Raw genomic sequence first — 20,484 nt, 5'->3', positions numbered from 1 at the left:
AGATTCATTTAAAGCAATATAATCATCTGGTTTTAGCCATGTTTCTGTCAAACAGAGCATGTCTATTTTATGATCTGTTATCATATCGTTAACAAAAAGTGCTTTATTAGAGAGAGATCTAATATTTAGCAATCCGAGTCGTAACAAAACTAATAACTAGACATTATAATTTATTTATTACTTTTTGTGGCGGGCAAGTAAAATTTTGGTCAGGGCCAGTAAAAATGTAGAAATTAATGTATGCATAACAATCGTCATAATCGTGCAACCGTGATTATTCCTCAAATTATAATTGTACCAACAAAATCTATAATCGTTGCATCCCTAGTCCTGACACATGTTGACGCCCATGGAGTTAAGAGTGTCTTTGAAAGCCATTCCTAAGGCATCTGTGTCGTTATCTACATGGATGTTAAAGTCACCAACGACAAGGACTCTATCTGCGGCCAGTACTAGTTCTGATAAGAACCCACCAAATTCTTCAATAAAATCTGCGTGGTGCCCTGGAAGCCTATATACAATAGCCAAAATAAATTTTAAAAATGTTTTATCCTTAGTATTAGGTGTTGAAACATGAAGTACCATGACTTCAAAAGAATTGTATTTAGAGTTAGACTTCTGGGAAATGCTAAAAGAGTTATTGTAAAGTGCTGCGACACCTCCCCCTCTGCCTTTTAGACTAGGCTCGTGTTTATAATAATAATCTTGGGGGACAGATTCATTTAAAGTAATATAATCATCTGGTTTTAGCCATGTTTCTGTCAAACAGAGCATGTCTATTTTATGATCTGTTATCATACCGTTAACAAAAAGTACTTTATTAGAGAGAGATCTAATATTTAGCAATCCGAGTCGTTATCTGTATTTTGTTCATGTTTAATTTGTTTAACGTTTATTAAATTACTTTCAAGAGGTTTACGCATTATTTTATGTTTGCTAATCCGGGGGACAGACACAGTCTCTATTTTATGATGTTTGGGAGAAGGGATTATTACATGTTGTACATTTTATGTATTCTGCGATGTGAGACTGCAAGCAGACAGTTGGTTAAGCCATTCTGTCTGCTCCCTGACCTGGGCCCCAGTGAGTCAAGCTTTAGCATTATTAAGACTTTGTGCCACATTTCTAGACATCAAAGTGTTTTCTATGGTCCTTACACTCTTACTGTCTTCAGATAAAGATTGGATGCGAGACTCTAATTCTAAGATCTTCTCTGTCAGCCTAACTATTTCCCTGCATTTATCGCATATAAAACCTTCGCAGCTGACAGAGAAGGCTAAGCTAAACATATGACATGAGGTGCAAGTAACAATAATAGGAATAGAAGCCATAACTCACCGGGTTTGAAGAGCAATTCCGACTTACCAAGGTTGCTCGATGAATCGTAGTATATACGCTTAAAAAGAGAAACAGTTAGCACACAAGACAAACTAGAGGCAAGATGATATTCCACAGTGTAAACAGAAAGTAAGCTAACACGCTAATGCTATTCTAACGGCGTTAAGTTAACTATCAATTTTGGTTAATAATCTTCAAATAAATAACAAGAACAGGGTTATTGAGATATCATCATAAGTGCAAAAATAAAACAAAGTGCAAGTGCAGGGATACAAACAAACCGCCAACAGCGATGCAGACAGGAACCCAAATCACAGTGAAATCACAGTGAAACTGAGTATGTCGGTTAAAAACAGCTGATTGTGTTTCATTCTGTGGTTCAGTTCTCACAGGTGAGGGATGAGACCCACCTGGTGGGCTAGAGATGCAGAGGAAGTACGTTTCTTCCTCGGAGATCCCCTCAGTTTTGCTAGCTGGGCGCTTGCTACTGGCCTGAAACTTAGATCTGGCTTATGCAGAATCAAACTTCATTAACCTCTGTTGCCTAACGTCCAAGGACAACAGCTTACATTTTGGGCATGGGTCAGTTAAGGCCTTCCTGAGATGTTCAACGCCTAAACAGATTGGGCATTCCATATGTGCATCCCAGAGATCCATAGAGCCTGAACATGTGGAGCATGAAGCGGCCATATTGTTAAGAACTTCAGGGAAAAAATCAAATAAACCCTTGTAAACCAACGGGTTAAAATAAGTTGAATACCACTGTAAACAAGTGCTGTTACGTAGTTAACACTGCAACTGCACACAATAAATGATACCCTGATTCACCAATGGGCACAAGAGAAAACACGCTGTAAGAAAAGAACCCTGGTTAACCATTGAGTTCCAATGTATTACTCACCTAATTCAAAATAGTCCAATATATCCAATATACAGTATGTTGCAAATGCAGTTTAAATGCTCGAGACACAACTATAGCGGGGGCAAACACCAACCAATAGAACTGTGCACGCTTGAACGAGATCCTCTGCGAGAATAACAAAAGAGACCAAGGTCACGTGTGACTGAATTAATATGGGATTCTCGATGTGATGCGCGAGACGCGATTCTTCCACCATGTACTGACTGTCTCTGGCGGTCTGGAGCAATGAAATAGAATATAGCTTCCTAATCAAAACACTTATTGTTACCGTAATGGGAATTGTGTCCTCTGTATCATTATAGTTCAGTACTCCACTGTCACTGCTAAACTGAAATTATTTTATGTAAATGCTGTTTTCAATTTGTACAAATTCACCTAATGGTTTCTCTGACACTGCAGACACTATAATCCCACTCCACCACGCTTTCCTGTTTGTTTTTAAATTGTGGGCGTTTTATGCATTTGGCTAGGGCAGTGGTGATTGAGTAGAACAGAGGTGCGCTTACTCGATTGGTTAGTGAGACTGCCGCACAGAGAGGGCAGTCATGCTTTGCTCTGGGACAGACTCGCTGCATGTTATGCATATTGCATCCACATCGCAGATTTTTGTGAAGAGCTAATCACAACGTTTCAAATTGTCGTATAAACGGTCTCTTAAAGAAAAATGCATGTGGTCTTCCCTACTCACATTATGACAACCAACAGCGTTGGTCCTGCATTCTGACTGTTTATATTAACTTTCTACAGCCTGTTTGAAGTTCCCAGTGTCTCCCAGTCCACGTTCTCCCAGCACTTACAGTTTCTCCTGGCTGAAGCCGATGAGACTGACAGTATCCATGATGTGACGCTACAGGCTGGAGAACGCACATTCCCAGCACACAAATACATCCTCTCCTTGAGATCTGACTTCTTCCGAAGAGCATTCCTGCTGGAGGGCTGCAAAGAATATGCTGGAGATGGTGAGGTGAAGAAAGGGGAAGATGTGGTGGGCTGTGACCTGCTGGTGCTGGAGAAGGTTCCTCCTGAGATCTTGGAGCATGCTCTGTACTTCATCTACACAGACTCCTGTGAAATGCTAGTGCATGGTGCTAGGCCCAGCGTCCCACGCTCCGATCAGAGCACTGACGCTGAACCCCAGCCTCATCTAATCCATAGTTTGCAAGCATTAGGGCTGGAGAAGCGCTCTGCTTTGGATGTCTACTGTTCCATTCCTGCTAAGGCCTGTGAGGAAGCAGATAAGCCTAAGAGCAGGAGTACAAAGTCTGGAAAAAAGTGCAAGAACGGTGGGGAAGTTGGACAAAACCCTGTCAAGATGCTGCAGGTTGTTGCCAAAAAACTGGGCTTGGGGAGTCTCTCAGCACGGTAAGATCACAAGAAGGTTAATTTAACAAACTTTTATACTTGGTGATCAAATCAGATGCTTAATCATCCCTCACTTTATAAGCAATACAAAATTATTTACAATCAGCTTTCTCTTGCTTTGTCTGCCATCTCTTTTATGCTTTTATTGAGCTTGTCACATTGCACAGTGCGCTTGTTGCTGCATATGAATTTGCATTTTCTGAATATTTAGGCTTGATGGAGTCAAATATGAAAATGGGCAGATCATTTTGGTGCAGAAGAAGGCAAGCAACAAGCCACGATTCAACCGTAAGAAAAGGTTTGTGTTGTTTTATTGTGAATCATCAGTCAAATGGTTTTGTACTCTTTTGTGATTAAAATCTCTGTCTTCAGCTCGTACCTCTGTAACGTCACGCTGAGGTCTGAGGATGGGAAAGAGTTTCCTTGTCACAAATGTGTTCTCTGTGCTCGGCTGGGTGAGATGACTTGTTTTTTTATCATGCTTGTCTATTGTCCAGTAGAATAAAAGTAGTCTTATTCAGTGTTATCTTTTTATGTGCCTGCCTCATTCAGACACTTGATTACAGTCCTGCTCACCATTATTGGCACCCTTGGTAAATATGAGCAAAGAAGGCTGTAAAAATAAATCTGCATTGTTTCTCCTTTTAATCTTTCATGTTAAAAATCTACAAAATTCCGACATTTCATGGAAGGAAAACAATTTGAAGTGGGGGGAATATCACATTGAGAAAAAAATGTTTTTCTTCCATATATGTTGGCCACAATTATTGGCATCCTTGTATTTAATTCACCCCGCAACCTTGATTTATAAGAAAATCAGCTCTAAGTGTTTTCTTTTCAGTCTGATGAGGTTTGAGATTACATTGAGAGTCATCTGAGTCCATTCCTCCATAAAGAATTTTTCCAGATCCTTCAAATGTTGGTCCTCCCTCTTCTTCAGTTCATATCACTCATTTTCTATAGGGTTCGGGTCAGGGAACTGGGATGGCTATGGCAGGATCTTGATTTTGCGTTCAGTGACCCATTTTTTATTGATGTTGATGTTTATTTTGAACCAATGTGCTGATGGACGATCTAACCACGACCCATTATAATATTTCTAGCAGAGCAAGTCAGGTTTTGATTCTTTTACTTGTTGGTATTTGATATAAAACATGATGACATGTATCTGAACAAATTGTCCAGAACCTCTGGTATAAAAATAGGTTCACAACAATGAAGATCTGGTGACATATTTAACTGTGGACATGGGGCATTCTTTTATCCCTGTGTGCATCAAACCTATCTTGTGTTATTGCTGCCAAAAAAACTCCATATGGCCATAGACCCCAGTCCTGGTTGAAGTTCCAGTATGGCAGATTAATATGGTGCAGTTTATTTTTGCATAAGAGCAGAAGATTTGTTTCTTGAACAGTGTCCCAAACAACTTGTGGTGATGGAGGTGCAGTTTTCCCTTATTTTCATTAAATGCTTTCTGACCCCAAAATTCAACTGATTACTGCAATTTTCCATCTGTGCTCTTTGTAGAGTCTTTGGCCACTCAAATTCTTCTCCTAGTTGTGCATTGAGATAATATAGACACACATCCTGTTTCAAGCTGATTTTCAACATCTCCAGTCCATTAAAACTTCTTGATCATTGCCCTGATGTTGGAAATGACATTGTTTATTGTTTTAACTATTTCCTTAAAGCCATTTTGTATTTTGTGTAGCTCAACAGAACTATATTGCACATCAGAACTATATTCTTTGCTTTTATCCATTGTGATAAATGATTAAGGGGGTTGGGCTTTGTGTTACTAATATTTATTCTCCTGTGCAAAAAGAAGTCATAACTGGACAACGTCATGTTTATAGTCACCTTGGTGTGCTAAGAAAATGTAAATATCAATGGGAATATACTTTGGAGGTATTTTACTCATAAGAATTTCTAGGGGTACCAATAATTGTGGCCAGGGTGTATTAGAGAAAAAAAAAATTCTCAATGTGATATTCCCCCTACTTCAAATTGTTTTACTTTAATGAAATGTTGGAATATTGTTTATATTTTAAATAAAAGATGAAAAGGAGAAACAATGTAGATTTATTTTTACAGCCTTCTTTGCTCATATTTACCAAGGGTGCCAATAATGGTGAGCAGGACTATAAAAACAATAATACCAACAATTGACATAATAATTGAATACAAAAATAATTTCCAACAATACCAGTACAAAGACTGCACTAAAACATGGGCCGGTTGCATAAACTTCTTAGACTAGTCTTACAAGTTTGTCATCTACATTTTTTCTTCAAGACTGGTCATGACTTCTTAAATTCCATTACATAGAAAGGTGACTGGTCTAATTGAAATCTGAAAAGTAAAGCTTATTAGTCCTAACTAATTGCTAGTCAGTAGTAGGGATGCCACAATACTCAATATAATATTGAACCGTTCGGTACGACCTCCACGGTTCAATACGTGTAAGTGAATTGCGGTTTTCCGGTTTTGCGTTTACATTTTTCCGTGCGCTTAATTACACTGTGAACTGGCTCTGTCCGTGTTTGTCTGTATGCTGCGATAGATAAACGCATCCCCATGAGTAATATCTAATAGCGAGTGGTGGTCGGGCGGTGAAGCGAGACTGCCTGCAACACGAGAAGCAATGTGCTATTAAGTATAATGCTGACGAACATACGCGGGCTGGCTTTATGTGCCAAATTGAACGGGCATACAATAAAGAATGTATTTTTACACTGCATACGAAAGCAGCATGTTCGCGTTGCACTCAGCACATGTAGAAAGTGCGTCTACAGCACCATGCCAAAGTCCGTTTAACGAAAGTCATGCCACTCGGAGACCTTTCGGACAGCTATTTACGTCATAGCAAGAGCGCCTCCAAGCAGCTATTATCTTTGGCCTTTCCTATTGAGCGCACGTTTACTTCGATTACAGCAATCGCATTTTAAATACTCTGATGCGCAAAACCTCTTCAAGAAGCTTATTTTACTGGCATGTTGATAAACAGTAAACCAAAAACTGCTGTGAGCTGCCAGTGTAAATCTTTACATTTATTCAATACACCAAGTTGATTTTTGCTTAATGATAATAAAATAAGTTAAGTAAAATAAAGAGAATTTTAGTAAAATTGTTTTTTTTCTTAAGTTTTTACTGTTCCTGTCACATAAGCATAAAACAATGAGAAAACCCTTTAATGTGCCGAAGCCATCAGAACCGAACCAAACGAAAACCGTGGGTGAAAAACCTAGGTTTGTATTGAACCATGGGTGAGCTGTATTGTTGCATCCCTAGTCAGTAGTCATGTTTCATCCATTGCTTTTTTGCGAAAGAAGGTTTAGCGCTTTAAAATCTTTAGGGATATAGCTGATGGAAATGCCTTTGTCGATTAAAATTTCTCAAATGTCAACACAATCTTTTCCAGTTTATTTTTAGCAAATCAATACTTCAAATGTCGCAAAAATTGTTTGGAAAAGTAAATAAATGTGGTGTCACATGACAGAATTTGCCTATAGACACATTGTCCACATTCCTGATGTAGCTCCAGTTAAAGCACAGATTCTCTATAAATCAAAGGTGCATCGGGTGCATGAATGAGGAAAATAGTGTCTTGAAAATTACTTTCATCAAAAATTAAAGGCTGAGTAGGCAATCCTGTCCAGAAAGTTTTTTGTCATGCTGGTTGGAAGTCTCTTAACATCCTGATAGCAATCAATAAGTAAAGTGATACATTGGTATTTTATATCGTCTGTGAAAGGTGTAGGACCAAAAAACGTTTGCCCAATCAATAGGTCATGTGTACATTTTCAGTCAATGTATTTTGCGTCCCACTGCGCACCCTGTTCACTCAGACACCATACGTCATCAGCGCGGTCACATACGCTGTGCAGACACAGCGGGAGAATGGCAGGAAACAGCTGGAACCTAACTTTCCCCTTGTTAAATGTGTGCAAGTTTGCAAGTGGCACTTGCAAAGGACGAAAAAAAAGACCGTCTTAAAAACTGCCACGACTAAAAATGTTTAATCAGCAAAGAGGTGAAAGCAGAATTCCATTCGTGAATGCATTCCGGTCCCTGGCGGTCGGTTTGCAGGGGTTTCCGGGGGTTTCCCCACTTGGTCTGTTTGCGATTTTTGTGCCGGAGGTTTCAATTGGAGATGGGTGTGTAAAATGGGAAATCCTGGCCAAAACGGGAGTGTTGACGGGTAAGATTATAATCGCCGTTGCTTTTCCATGCTGGGAGCAACTACGGCAGGCAAGGGTTTCAAAGATGATGCCATGGTAACTTCTGGACAGGTGGGTACATGTTATGATTCGATTTTGATGGGTTTTGATTATGTTGCTTATGTAGTTTGTGGACCTTTATGTATAACATCGTTACCCAGCATCTAACAGGAACTATGCTGCATCTAATCCCGTTTTAAAGCTGTTTTTTACATAGCGGTTTTCGCTATTGTTGTAACATTATTTACTGTGATCCAAGAGCTTCTGGTTTGTGCGCGTTCATGTGTTTTGGAGGAGGCGTGGCTTTGGACGTTGATTCACATGGGGGGTGGGATCATGATTTCAGTGCTAGCAGGCTAAAGTTAGCATTTTACCAAATAATCTATTCCGCCTTTAATGCGACTGAAATTCCAACGCTGACAAAAAGAAAGGTAAAATAAAATAAATGTATGAATAAATAAAAGCATTGTCATAAAATCGTGAGTCTATTTAGATTTCACGATCAGAGGCGGTTAGGCTACATGACCTATTAAAATTACAAACATGACACCTGTAAATGTGCAGTTTATTAATATAGAGTTGTATATCAAACAATTTAGGAAAATAATGGTTGTTAGTGGTTGCATGTGCAATGCGTTTAAAGACTGCAGTATGCAAAGATTTTATATTTCACTTTACCAGTCTTTTTATGGTATCTAAAAAATAGTTGCATAAAGGACAAATGAGCTGCGCTTCATCAAATAAAGACAGTTAAGCACTATCAGAGGAGCTGCTCCACTTCAACATCGTATTCTTATTTAATAACACTATGTGAAAATGACTGGTAATTACTTGCGAATTTGGATTTTTTCATTACTCTGTACATTTTACAAATATTTGGAATGCAAAAGATAGGCCTACGAATTTGCAATATACAAAATTAGGTATGGAAACGCATAAATAGCAGAATTTAACAGCTGAAGGGCATTATAACAAAATTTAAGCGACAATGCATTTGTTTAAGTATGATTGTCATTACGCACACCATTTTATCAGTAAAAGGACTACAGTCTAGAGACAGCAAATTTAGCAAACATTTTTTCCCGCATATTTGCTTTGTCGATTAGAAAACAGCGCCAAAACTGGATGGAAACATGGCTAGTGAGACTAGTTGTTAAGACGCAGTCTTAACTCAGCAGCTAAGTTTATGCAACTGACTCCATAAATAGATGTAACTTTTAGACTCTTTAATAATAAAAGCAATAGGGGTGTGACGAGACACTTATCCCATGAGATGAGATTTTTAGACTTTTTTAAAAGAAATCCGCAATGATGAAATATATAGGGGAAAAGGTCTTTTATTCACCTTAAAAACACAAAATGCAGAAAATGCAGGCATTATATAGTCATCTTGTACTTTGTGAAACAAATTAAACTTCTATTTTAATGAATTATATTATGCATTAATAAATAATATGTAAACACTGCAAAAAAAAAATGTATCACAAACTCAACTGACAGGCAGTAATTGCACAAAAATTATGCTTTGTTTTCTTAACAGGTGCAGCTTTTAGTAAAGAGCTGTGGTTGTTTTCTCTATATGCTTTTGCATTGTGCTCGAGTTAGCAGAGGTGGTGATCATATCACACTGTCAATCCTCCACTGACTGAACCCTCATAGCCTTCAGAGAAACAGTTAAACTACATAAACACATCATGTTTTATGCTAACATTGCACATATGACAGATGATCCGTTTTTGAAGAGGTTTGCCTGAGAATGTATTTAAAATAACGTAATAGCGCTCCCAAAGTGCTGCTGGGAGCGCGAACCGCCATAACACTAGTGGTTATCCATACGTCTAGTGTGTGCTTACATAGAGAAACTGGGAAAGTAGCTTAGCGGGATGGAAAATCACGTTGTCTATATGAATGACCAGGCCGGTCACTGTAGCTCACAGCAGCACACACATACTTTGTGCAGTTATTAGCATGTTCTGTACAGTAATGAAAACAGGTCGCACCACAACAAAATGTGCACTCACACAAATGCTCCCAAATATATTTTGAGGTTGCACATGTTAAACTTGGGGAGCATATGCGACTAAAATGAGCCCAGCACTCCATTATGCCAATTGCGTGAGGATATTGAGATACCCGATTGGTCTCGCGAGATCTCGTCACTCCCCTAAAAAGCAACTATTATTATTTTCATTTTTATCCTTTTATGGACACAAAGTAATATTTTACTCATGCCATTTAGAACCTGTATTCTTAGTGAAAACAAAAGGCGATATTTTGCAGAATAGCCTATTTTTTTCGATGCAGTTGTTGGGGACTGGAGCTGAGTTCTTAAGTGACAAAAATAGATTATGAAAGTAGTTTGAAACCTTTTGTTATACTTGGTGAGAAACATAACAAAAGTTACGTTGTTAGTCACTAAAATCCTATTTTTTATATTTACTAATATTTTAGTTTTAGGAGTTTGACAACCCCAGTCCCCTTTTTTTACTGTATGCCAAAAAGCAACTTTAAAGATGGAATAATATGCAGTTTCTGCCAATCTCATACTAATCTTGAGTACCTATACAGTAGTATTGCATACATCGTATCTTTGAAGAGTATTTAGTTTGATCAAATTTATAAAAGAGAGATACAGCTGTACGATTATTTCCGGTAAAACACCAGCTGCTGGAGGCAGGCGGGGGGACGGAACTATAGAACAAGCACACAGTACATCATCGCATTATCCCTTCGTGTTGTTTAAATTATGCACTTACGTGCTGATTGCCAACAAAACACAGTCATATGATTTAGTTGGACTTACCGCGTGCAGTTCATGTCTGGCATGTTTTAGCACTGGGAACATGCCATCTATCATTTTCAAACGATCTCCAAATCCAGCGTTATATCCACTGTTTATATAACATCCATCACTGAACTGCCGTGAACAAACAAACACACCTCAACTTCTCTCACTATCACAAGAGTAACGAGCTGCAGCTGCAGGCCCACAGCGCAGCCAATCTTGGTTGGCGTGTGGGCAGGCAATTTCTTTCGCCTTGCTGTAAGCGTGCTTTTCTGGGAGAATTGCCCAATAAAAGGAACAGGATCCCTGTTATGAAACAGGGATCCACACTTATAAAAAACTTTCCGAAACAGTGCTGGGGTAGTGTATTACCTCATATGTCCAACACGTTTTTTAACAAGTTGACCATGTTAAACACGAGAAGCCAGCACGTTCAACAGTGCAAAGAAGTCAGAATGCATTACATAGCATGTTATCCTGCCTTTATAAATGTTCCACAAGAAAGTCAGTCACATGTGATTGATTGATTGATGTATTGATCAGTTAGGAATGTCAATTACAGTGTTCTCATATATATGGTATATCAAAAATGAATGTCTTTTTTGCAGAGTACTTTAACAGTATGCTGGGCAATCCCTGGATAGAGGTATCAAGGCAAATATGAGAATTGATCTACCTGAACTGTTTTGTTTTTGTCAGTTGTGTTATTTGCAATGTAATTTGTGTGGATGTCTTCTGCCCCCTTCAGGCCACCAGCTGCACTGCACTAGACATGCAAATCCCCTCTGAGATCCTACAGGTTATTCTGGAGTACATCTACACTGATGAGTCCACAACTGTCAAAGGTTTTTTTAACTCCGTTTTCAACCTCATTGATGCATTAGCATAATGTCCTGTGTGTATTCAACACAACTGTGTCATCAGTGTCTCTGTCTCTATCCCAGAGTCTGTGAATGTGGAGTTTGTGTGTAATGTCCTGGTGGTGGCTGATCAGTTGTTGATCACTAGACTAAAGGAGATCTGTGAGGTCACCATTACTGAGAACTGTAAGTTTACTTTCTCTCCCTGCCTTAGATAAACTGTCTCTAGTGGTGTAAAAAAGTAATTTACCCATAAGGAAAAATGCTGTGGTCATGTGATCACCTTTCCAAATTTGCATGATTGTTTTCCAAGGAACATAAATAAAGGCAGGATGTTTACACTGCTCTCTGTATAGCTAAGAAGCTGTCATGTTTCAAAAAGAACACAACACACCATTACTACAGCAGTTTATGACTTTATTTGACTTTGTTTTACATTCTGCTTAACATCCAGATTGACTTGAGGCATTTTTGCTGGCCTTGCTGTTCCTTTGAAGGAGTAGTTCACTATAAAATTTACATTTCGTGATAATTCACTCACCCACGTCATCCAGTACGTGTGTTTATTTCTTTTTTGAGGCTTTTGAGGAAAGGTTTCCAGGTTTCTTGGCCATATAATGCACTTAAATGGGGGCTGTTTGTTAAGGTCCAAATTTCTGTTTTCAAATGGCTCTAAATGACAACAGGCGATGAATAAGGGTGTTGTCTAGCGAAACGATTGGTCATTTTCCAAGAAAACTAAAAAATGATATACTTTTTAAACATAAATATATGGCTTGAAATAAACACATGGACATGACATGTGGGTGAGTGACCTATCATGAAATTTTTATTTTATAGTGAACTACTCATTTAATGGTGCGTATGAAATGTTTATTGGATGGGTGTTTTGTGTGCAGTGACACTGAAAAATTCAGCTGAATTGCTGGAGTTTGCCACTGTGTACAATGCCGAGCAGCTCAAACTGTCCTGCCTGCAGTTCATTGTCCTTAACATGGCAGCACTACTGGAATCCAAGTGAGATCAAACCCATCTTGCACAAATGCTTCACACCTTACATCTAAGTATCCTACGTGTTTATCATGTAAAATATGTAATATGTTTATTGTAAATATTATCATTGCTAAAAATGTCAGGCACGACATACAGTAGCAACCACCCAGTTTTATTAAATATTTTATTAAGTTAACATTTAGCCTGTTCTTAAGCTCTGATCCAAAAAGATCAGTCTGTCCAGTGTTGCTCATTCATCTGTCTGTCTGTCAGAGCTTTGGAGATCCTGAGCGATGATGTTCTGCTTGGGCTGACCGCAGCTTACAGGAAAATGGTGAGTATAAATAATCGCTCTCCTCTGGTTCTGTATAGCACTGAAGCTCAGCGTATCTGACAGCAGCATCATCTGACAGATCCCAGCTATGCAGAGACGTGTCATCACGCCATACTCCAACGCCCCCGATCTCAGCACCTTTGAGGACAGAGAGTGGGACTCTGCTGTGGACTGTAAAAGCGGATCTGATCTGGATCACTCCAGGTGTAAATTCAGTGAATGATGCACCGAAATGAAAATGTTAGCTGAAAACAGATACTGAAAATTCAGGTTGCACTTTGCTAAAAAACGAAATTGAAAATTACTTTTATAACTACTTATTTTAAAACATTTTTTTTGCATAATTGCTTTAATATTACAACTTTAACACACTTAAAGGTCCAGTGTGTAATTTTTTTAGAGGATCTATTGACAGAAATGCAATATAATATACATAACTACAGTATGTCTTCAGAGGTGTACAAAGACCTTACATAACAAAGTGTTGTGTTTTTGTTATCTTAGAATGAGCCATTTCTATCTACATAGACCGCAGGTCCCTTGCATGTAATTCCCCAATGTTTTGTCAGCCTCTGTATTTTTTCGAAAGGGAGGGGTGGGGTGAGCTGTTGGTTGCAATTCGCAACCTCAGCACTAGATGCCGCTAGATTTTACTCCTTTAAAAATCAAAAACAGACAAACTTTATTAAAATAATTCTACATATACTACTGTTCATTCAGTTTTGTGCAACAGAATGAAATTAAACTTTTTTTTACCAATTATTTAAATAATGTAAAGCTTTAGAAACCTATTATATGCATTACAGTAGTAAAGTGACTCGCAAAAAACTCAGCACCTCTTGGTTTAAAGTTTATTTATGCTACAAAATCATTTGAATAAAAACAACACAAAATGGAAATGGATCTCTAAATAAATTTTTCAGTTTATTTACTGAAAAATGCATAATAATTTACTTGTCAGTCACTGATCATTAACAATGACATTCACAACAACTATGTGAAGAGTTAAAAACATGCGTGAGTTGATGCATGTGAAAAAGAAACATTAAGGTGTCACGCATTACACAGAGCTTACGAATCATTTGCTGTCCGCTGGTTTTGACCTTTTCTACTGGTATATTTATTAGTTTATTCATTGGCTTTCATGATCGTCTTTTAACAACGGCTAGTGTGAGAGAGAAATCATGAGTTGGGGCGCCAGATTTTTACAGCCCCTTTCTCTTTTGGCAAAAAAAGAGTAATGTCATTTTTGGTTGAAAAATGTTGGTACATCCCTAGAATTCAGTGCCACGTTGAATTTATAAATATCTGAAATGTGGATATGTAAAGATTGTTTAGCTGAAGTAGAGTTCTCACTGTCTTTACTATAGTGATAATCTGCTGAAGAAGGCCAAGATGAGGGCAAAGAGGAAACCACGGCGACGCTCTGACAGCACTGGCAGATACAACTTGTCTGATGTCATACAGAGCTCACCTGTTGATGTCACCCAGAGCCCACCTATTCCAGGTTAATCTGCTAACCCTGCGACCTTGCTATGGCAACATCACCGTTACTATTAAATGATTATTTTATTTAATCAATTATTATTTTTATTATTTGACCTTAAGTATTGAAGTTCGACATGGAACTAATACATCTTTGTATTACTTTTAGATTTGACTTATAATGGGGTATATGCACATGGGACTATGACGTACTTCTGCTTAAATCTCAGCCAGCTAGATCACTTCTGCTCTCATAGCACTAAGGGGATTTTTCACCCAACACCCAAGTGATAACGATGTATTTAGTAAGAAAACGTTAACATTTCGGTGAACCGACTACACTACGGTTGAACATTGTTAAGTGCCTCTGTGATCATGCCTCGAGTAAGTGCAAAAGTTCACTTTACTTTTTTCATATTTGTTGATGTACCTTGAAACGGATAGCCTGAAGTGCTTCTCCTTTTTGCTTGGAATAATTAGACTCACGTTGTTGACCGTAATCCTAAGCGAAACGCCATTGCTCCCTATGGACACTACGTGCACCGGATGTAACAGCCTGGCTGAGATCGACCCATATGCATATACCCCAGTTCCAAGTAACAGAAAATAAAATGAGTAAAAATCCCTTAAACTAACCTTACATGAAGGACCTGAGCTACAGTACAGGTGCTGGTCATATAATTAGAATATCATCATATATTTCAAATGTTTATTTCTTTTAATTTGATGATTATAACTGACAACTAATGAAAATCCCAAATTCAGTATCTCAGAAAATTAGAATATTACTTAAGACCAATACAAAGAAAGGATTTTTAGAAATCTTGGCCAACTGAAAAGTATGAACATGAAAAGTATGAGCATGTACAGCACTCAATACTTAGTTGGGGCTCCTTTTGCCTGAATTACTGCAGCAATGCGGCGTGGCATGGAGTCGATCAGTCTGTGGCACTGCTCAGGTGTTATGAGAGGCCAGGTTTGTCATTGAAGCGGAAAATTGTATTTCATTGTCAGAGTAAATTGTGAGAGAAATCGCCAAATGGCTAATAAATGTTGTACCGCGAGGATGTGTTGCGAATGTTATTCGCCGATTCTGACTCTGAAGGGGAATATTTGCCTTTTGGAAATCACGATCGGTCGTCTAATGACCGCGCGTCTCCCAGTACATCTGTGCAGCGCAATGGTGCCGCCATGCAAGGCGCGAATGTTCACGAAGCACAAATGAGTGATCATTTCGACCCTTTGCCTAACGGAGATGGGGGTGGCAGGGGTGAACGTGGTCGTAGTGTCCATAGGAGAGCTGTTGCTAGAGGTAGAGGCAGCTGATTGGGCAGATAGCTGGTCAACTGATCAAAAAATAGGCACATGCATTTTACTATGGCACAGTAATATAGTAATAATTTTACTATAATTATTAATAGTTTTACTGTTGATTTCCTCTTTTCCTGATCATTTGAAATGAACAACAACATGTAAATAAGTTCAAAAATCAATTCAATATCTACTGTTTCCTGAATATTACTGATGAACTGATCAGAAAGTAGGCTACTGTTCACATGCGTTTTACTACTATAAAGTATAGTAATATAGTAATAATTTAGTACTTTCTCCTGTTATATAGTTGGTTTCCTCTTTTCTGATCATTTGGAATAAGGATCAAAGAGTAAAAAAAAACCATGCAAATAAGTCAGTTCAATATCTACAATTTCCTGAATATTAGGAAATTCAAGTTGGCCGCCCCTGATGATGTCATAATATGCAAATTAGATGAGTATATTTATACCCCACATAAACTTTTGGTCATGCCCAACATTTTTCTAATTTACAGAAGATCTCTATCTTTAAGTCCTTTCAAGCCACAAACTTTTGAAATCTTGATGTCAAAGTCCAGCATGTTTTCCAAAAAACCCTGGCGCCTAAAGGGTTAAGTAATATTCTTATTTTAATATTCTAACTCCCAGATACTGAATTTGGGATTTTCATTAGTTGTCAGTTATAATCATCAAATTAAAAGAAATAAACATTTGAAATATATCAGTCTGTGTGTAATGAATGAATATAATATACAAGTTTCACTTTTTGAATGGAATTAGTGAAATAAATCAACTTTTTGATGATATTCTAATTATATGACCAGCACCTGTATATGTAAGAACTAGATTCTTATAAAGTATTTGGCTGGGCAATATGCCCTACAACCACCCCATACACCCTAGAAACCGACAGAACACACTTACTCTTGTGCACAGCTTTCAAGAGAAAAGCTACAGTTGGTTTAAAATGGCTGTTATTTAAATAACGGATCTAACAGGTTTGAGATATTCAGTGAAGGCAAGTTCAGTGGAGTCTCTGCAGGAGCTCGTCACATCTGACTCAGAGGGCAGTTATATGGGAGTGGGTAGCCCTAGAGACCTGCAGTCCCCCATCTTCCTGGAAAAACCTGAGACACAGGTAACACCTGGATATTCTTATAGAATAGACGTGGATTTCATACAGTTAGTGATGTACACTAACGGTCAAAAGTTTTTGGACACTTGAGTGAAATGTTTCTCGTTATTTAAAAAAAGTTTTGATCTGAAAGTGTATGCTTAAATGTCTGAACTTAGTTTAGTAGACATAAATATAATTTTGCAAACAAACATGCTTTTTTCATGACAAAACTAACATTATTTAATAAAAAATGTTTTTGAAATGGATAACTTTGACTGAACAATGAAGAAAGAGCAGCCAATAAGAGCACAGAATAGATGGGAACTCCTTTAATATTGTTTAAAAAGCATCTCAGGGTAAGACCTCAAGAAGCTGCTTGATAAAATGACAAGAAAACATTTCTGCAAATTCTAGGCAAAAGGTGAAGATGATAAAATATTGAATACACGTTTTAATTTTCTTTAGTTACAACATAATTCCCATAGTTCCCTTTGTTTTATTGTATAATTTTGATGAGTTCATTATTATTCTAAAATATGGAAAAATATGAACACATAAGTGAGTAAGTGTCCAAAAATGTTTGACAGGTAGTGTAAAATACTGGTTTAAATGGTTTTTGTTTAAATTATTGGTTAAGATTAATTTATAGTTGATGTATACCTTCAATTGGTGTTTGCAGGATAATCGACATGGACCAATAGGATTAAAATCACCTCATGGGATTCCTGTTTTGGAAAATGGCAACATGCCTCAAGTTTCCACCCCTGAATCTCTCCCTACAGGCAAAGCAAGGTAACTGAATTTATTCTTAGAGGGTAAAGTAATTCATCCATTCTCACCACAAGCAATTCAAGTAGTTGTTCATTTGGAGATGCTGTGGATGTTTTGGATTGATTTAGCTGAAATTCTGAGAGGATTTATTGATACTGAATTGTGTTAAATCTGTTTAGACCAGTTCCGATCCTAGACCTCAGGGCCATCATGGAGATGGAGTCCAATTCGTTAAATCTGGGCGCCACACCCAAAAGTCTTGGCTCGTAAGTTTTCCAGTTTCGTACTCCATTTATGAAACATAGAAATTTTCCATCGTTATGCCTTATTTCATCTCAGTTTACAACCGGTTTGTTGACCCAAAAATGAAGCGTTGGTCTTGGGGTTCAGCAGGGAGGGGTTCAAGCAGACCAATCACAGTGCTTGTGGTCTGTGTTGATTTGACGCGTTGTTACATTTTTTGGAGGTGTGTGTCTGGCTACGCAGAGCTATGAACAGCCTACGGCATAGGTCTGACGCAGAACCTTAAATCGCCCTTAATATGTCTGGGGACAGCAGGGTGGAAAAGCAACACTAAATATCCAATCCATTCAATATTCATTCTGTGTGTATTAAAGATTGGGTGGCAGCAGTAAAGTCCCAGTCATCTCCAGTAAGCTGTCTCAGAAGCAGAGGAAGATGATGGCTTTGGCCTCCAGAGAAGGCAGCACAGAGAACATGTCTCCTAAATCGCCCCCATCTGTTACCCCAGTTAAACCTGTGAAGACCTGGTGAGAGCCATGGACTTACTTCATTCTGTCTCAGATAAAAATGAAAACAGTGGTATTAGAAATGTCAAAAAGGGGGGTAGGACCATTGTGGTATAAAAGTTGATTCTTAAAGAAATAGATAGAAAATGAATTTACTCACATTATAATGCAGCTAGGGACCGGTAGAAATTCTCCATTTAGTTGCATTCTGGAGCCCTGTCCTATCGTGTGGTCATTTTTTACAAGTACTCGTGCATGTGTGACCTGCAAATTTGGAATTTCTTTTAGTTGTTATTTCATGTGAAAAGACGAGTAGAACGTGAGCCCGCCACCAGTCCAGGCTGCGTGTGATAGTAAACTGCGCGGGTCACTCGCGTCGCGTACTTGCACAATCCAGGTCGTCATTGACAGGTTTACACACACACAACGTGAGCGCATCATTACGAGTCGTGTTTGCTGTGACAGACTTTTAAGCCTGAGGACGAATGATTTGATATATGAGACGTTTAAAGGGGTCATATGACAGGGCTAAAACTAATATTATCGTTCGTTTTAGATGGAATGCAATGTGTATACACGATTTAAGGTTCAAAAATGCTGTATTTTCCACATACCGTGCATGTTTGTATCTCCTCTTTGCCGCGCTGATTTTTTACAAAGCTCATCGCTTTGAAAAGCGAGGTGTGTTATGATTGGCCAGTTAACCAGTGCGTAGTGATTGGTCAAATACTGCAAGCGTTTCACGGAAATGTAATGCCTCTTACCATATTTGGAACATCATGTTCCCTCTCAATTGTACTGACAGGTGATAAAATGTCATCGGTACTTCCTTATATCAATTCGAGCCCAAATCTGATACGGAAAATTAAGATGATCAAGCCGATACATCAACTTTGCCAGCGCAACTTGATTAAAACATTTTTATTAAAAAAATATGATGTTAAATAGTTAAAAACTATAGCTAACTGTTTTACCTTTTATATACGACATTATAAAGACTATAAACAAGCAAACATATACATCATACAGAGTTTGTGTGAGATAGAAACAAGCTCGCATTACAGCAGGGAATGGTATAAATAACGCGAGCGCTTTGGCCCTTCTTGATCAACCAGTGTTACGCCACGTCTCGTCGCGACTCAACAAAGACAATAAACCCAAAATAAATACTAAATATAAAAAGACATTATAAACAGACATTTGTTGCCTCTAGTGGGAACATTATTACTGATTATTAGGACTTATGTTGTCTTTTTTCACGTTGCGCACGTGTCTGCATTTGCAGATCACAAACACACAACAAACTCAACTCGCGTTAGTCCGTAACAGAGTCTTTCACAATAAAAATATACTTACAGGTTGCGAATCTGAAGCGCCAGCGAAGTTTTAATGGTTGGAATGGCCCCACTTTTTAACCAAAGCTTTTGTGCACTGCCAGCCTTGATCTCTCCCAGGTTCTTGAAGCAATCATCTGTGAAATGCGCTGCACAAACTTGAACATTCGGATTGTACTTTTCTGGAACAGTGTTGTAAATAAAATGTAACCATTCGTTTTTAGTTGTCTCATCTTTTGGCATGGCAAACAAAGAGTCTTTTCTTTTTGCAACGAAACACACAGCGTCTCCGCGACATGGCTGCGGCGGTGAAGATACAATGAGATTTACAAGTACGCCCACCTCACTTGCGTTTAGATTTGGGCGGTCTTAAGTCAAATCATGTTACGAAGTGACGTACATTCGTCGGGGTGTGGTTACACGAGGCGTTTCAGGCAGGTCTGGGTTCGCATTCGCTTTTAGATAGAATGCATCTTTTGTTCCGACACTTTAATTTTAGCAATTTTACGTGTCTAATACATGCATGGGCAACTTATAACACACCAAAGACACAGAAAAACACGTATTTCCGCCATATGACCCCTTTAAAACAAAACTAACCGTGGAGGAGTTCAGTAAACGTCATTTATCTGTGGAGACAGCGCTGGATCATTTCAAATTCATTCACATCAAGAACGAACGATTGCTCGTTAAGTTTTATTTGACGTTATATTTACATGTGTTGTGAACATGAGTAAAAGTGTCCTTAATACACAATAAAATAATCGTAAGAACGTAATAACACGAGAACTTTAATTTTGCTTTGATGTGTAGCACTGTAAGCAATTAAATATACTGTATACTCTTTGACAAGCACAATTTCTGTTGGTTCAAATGAATTCAGATTACAGTCTCTCTATTT

The 20,484-nt window shown here is 38.2% G+C and overlaps 1 protein-coding gene across 1 annotated transcript in view; it reads left to right on the top strand.

Annotated features, from left to right (window-relative positions):
• Positions 1 to 2,999: 2,999 nt before the first annotated feature.
• ibtk (inhibitor of Bruton agammaglobulinemia tyrosine kinase) overlaps positions 3,000 to 20,484 on the top strand; it is a gene marked incomplete at its 5' end in the record, with an annotated part of 38,947 nt that continues 21,462 nt past the window's right edge. The window contains 14 exons of the mRNA XM_057339789.1: positions 3,000 to 3,622; positions 3,834 to 3,920; positions 3,995 to 4,077; positions 11,236 to 11,273; positions 11,376 to 11,472; positions 11,572 to 11,673; positions 12,387 to 12,504; positions 12,754 to 12,814; positions 12,894 to 13,018; positions 14,185 to 14,321; positions 16,611 to 16,750; positions 17,409 to 17,521; positions 17,680 to 17,766; positions 18,118 to 18,270. Of these exons, the coding sequence (XP_057195772.1) occupies positions 3,000 to 3,622; positions 3,834 to 3,920; positions 3,995 to 4,077; positions 11,236 to 11,273; positions 11,376 to 11,472; positions 11,572 to 11,673; positions 12,387 to 12,504; positions 12,754 to 12,814; positions 12,894 to 13,018; positions 14,185 to 14,321; positions 16,611 to 16,750; positions 17,409 to 17,521; positions 17,680 to 17,766; positions 18,118 to 18,270 (1,964 nt within the window). The remainder of the gene's footprint in view (positions 3,623 to 3,833; positions 3,921 to 3,994; positions 4,078 to 11,235; positions 11,274 to 11,375; positions 11,473 to 11,571; positions 11,674 to 12,386; positions 12,505 to 12,753; positions 12,815 to 12,893; positions 13,019 to 14,184; positions 14,322 to 16,610; positions 16,751 to 17,408; positions 17,522 to 17,679; positions 17,767 to 18,117; positions 18,271 to 20,484) is intronic.

Source organism: Triplophysa rosa, linkage group LG8 (genome assembly GCF_024868665.1).
Source record: "Triplophysa rosa linkage group LG8, Trosa_1v2, whole genome shotgun sequence".
In the NCBI taxonomy this organism is placed as follows: Eukaryota; Metazoa; Chordata; class Actinopteri; order Cypriniformes; family Nemacheilidae; genus Triplophysa; species Triplophysa rosa.
Note: the sequence above shows the minus strand (reverse complement) of the source record. Positions and strands in the feature narration are given on the sequence as shown.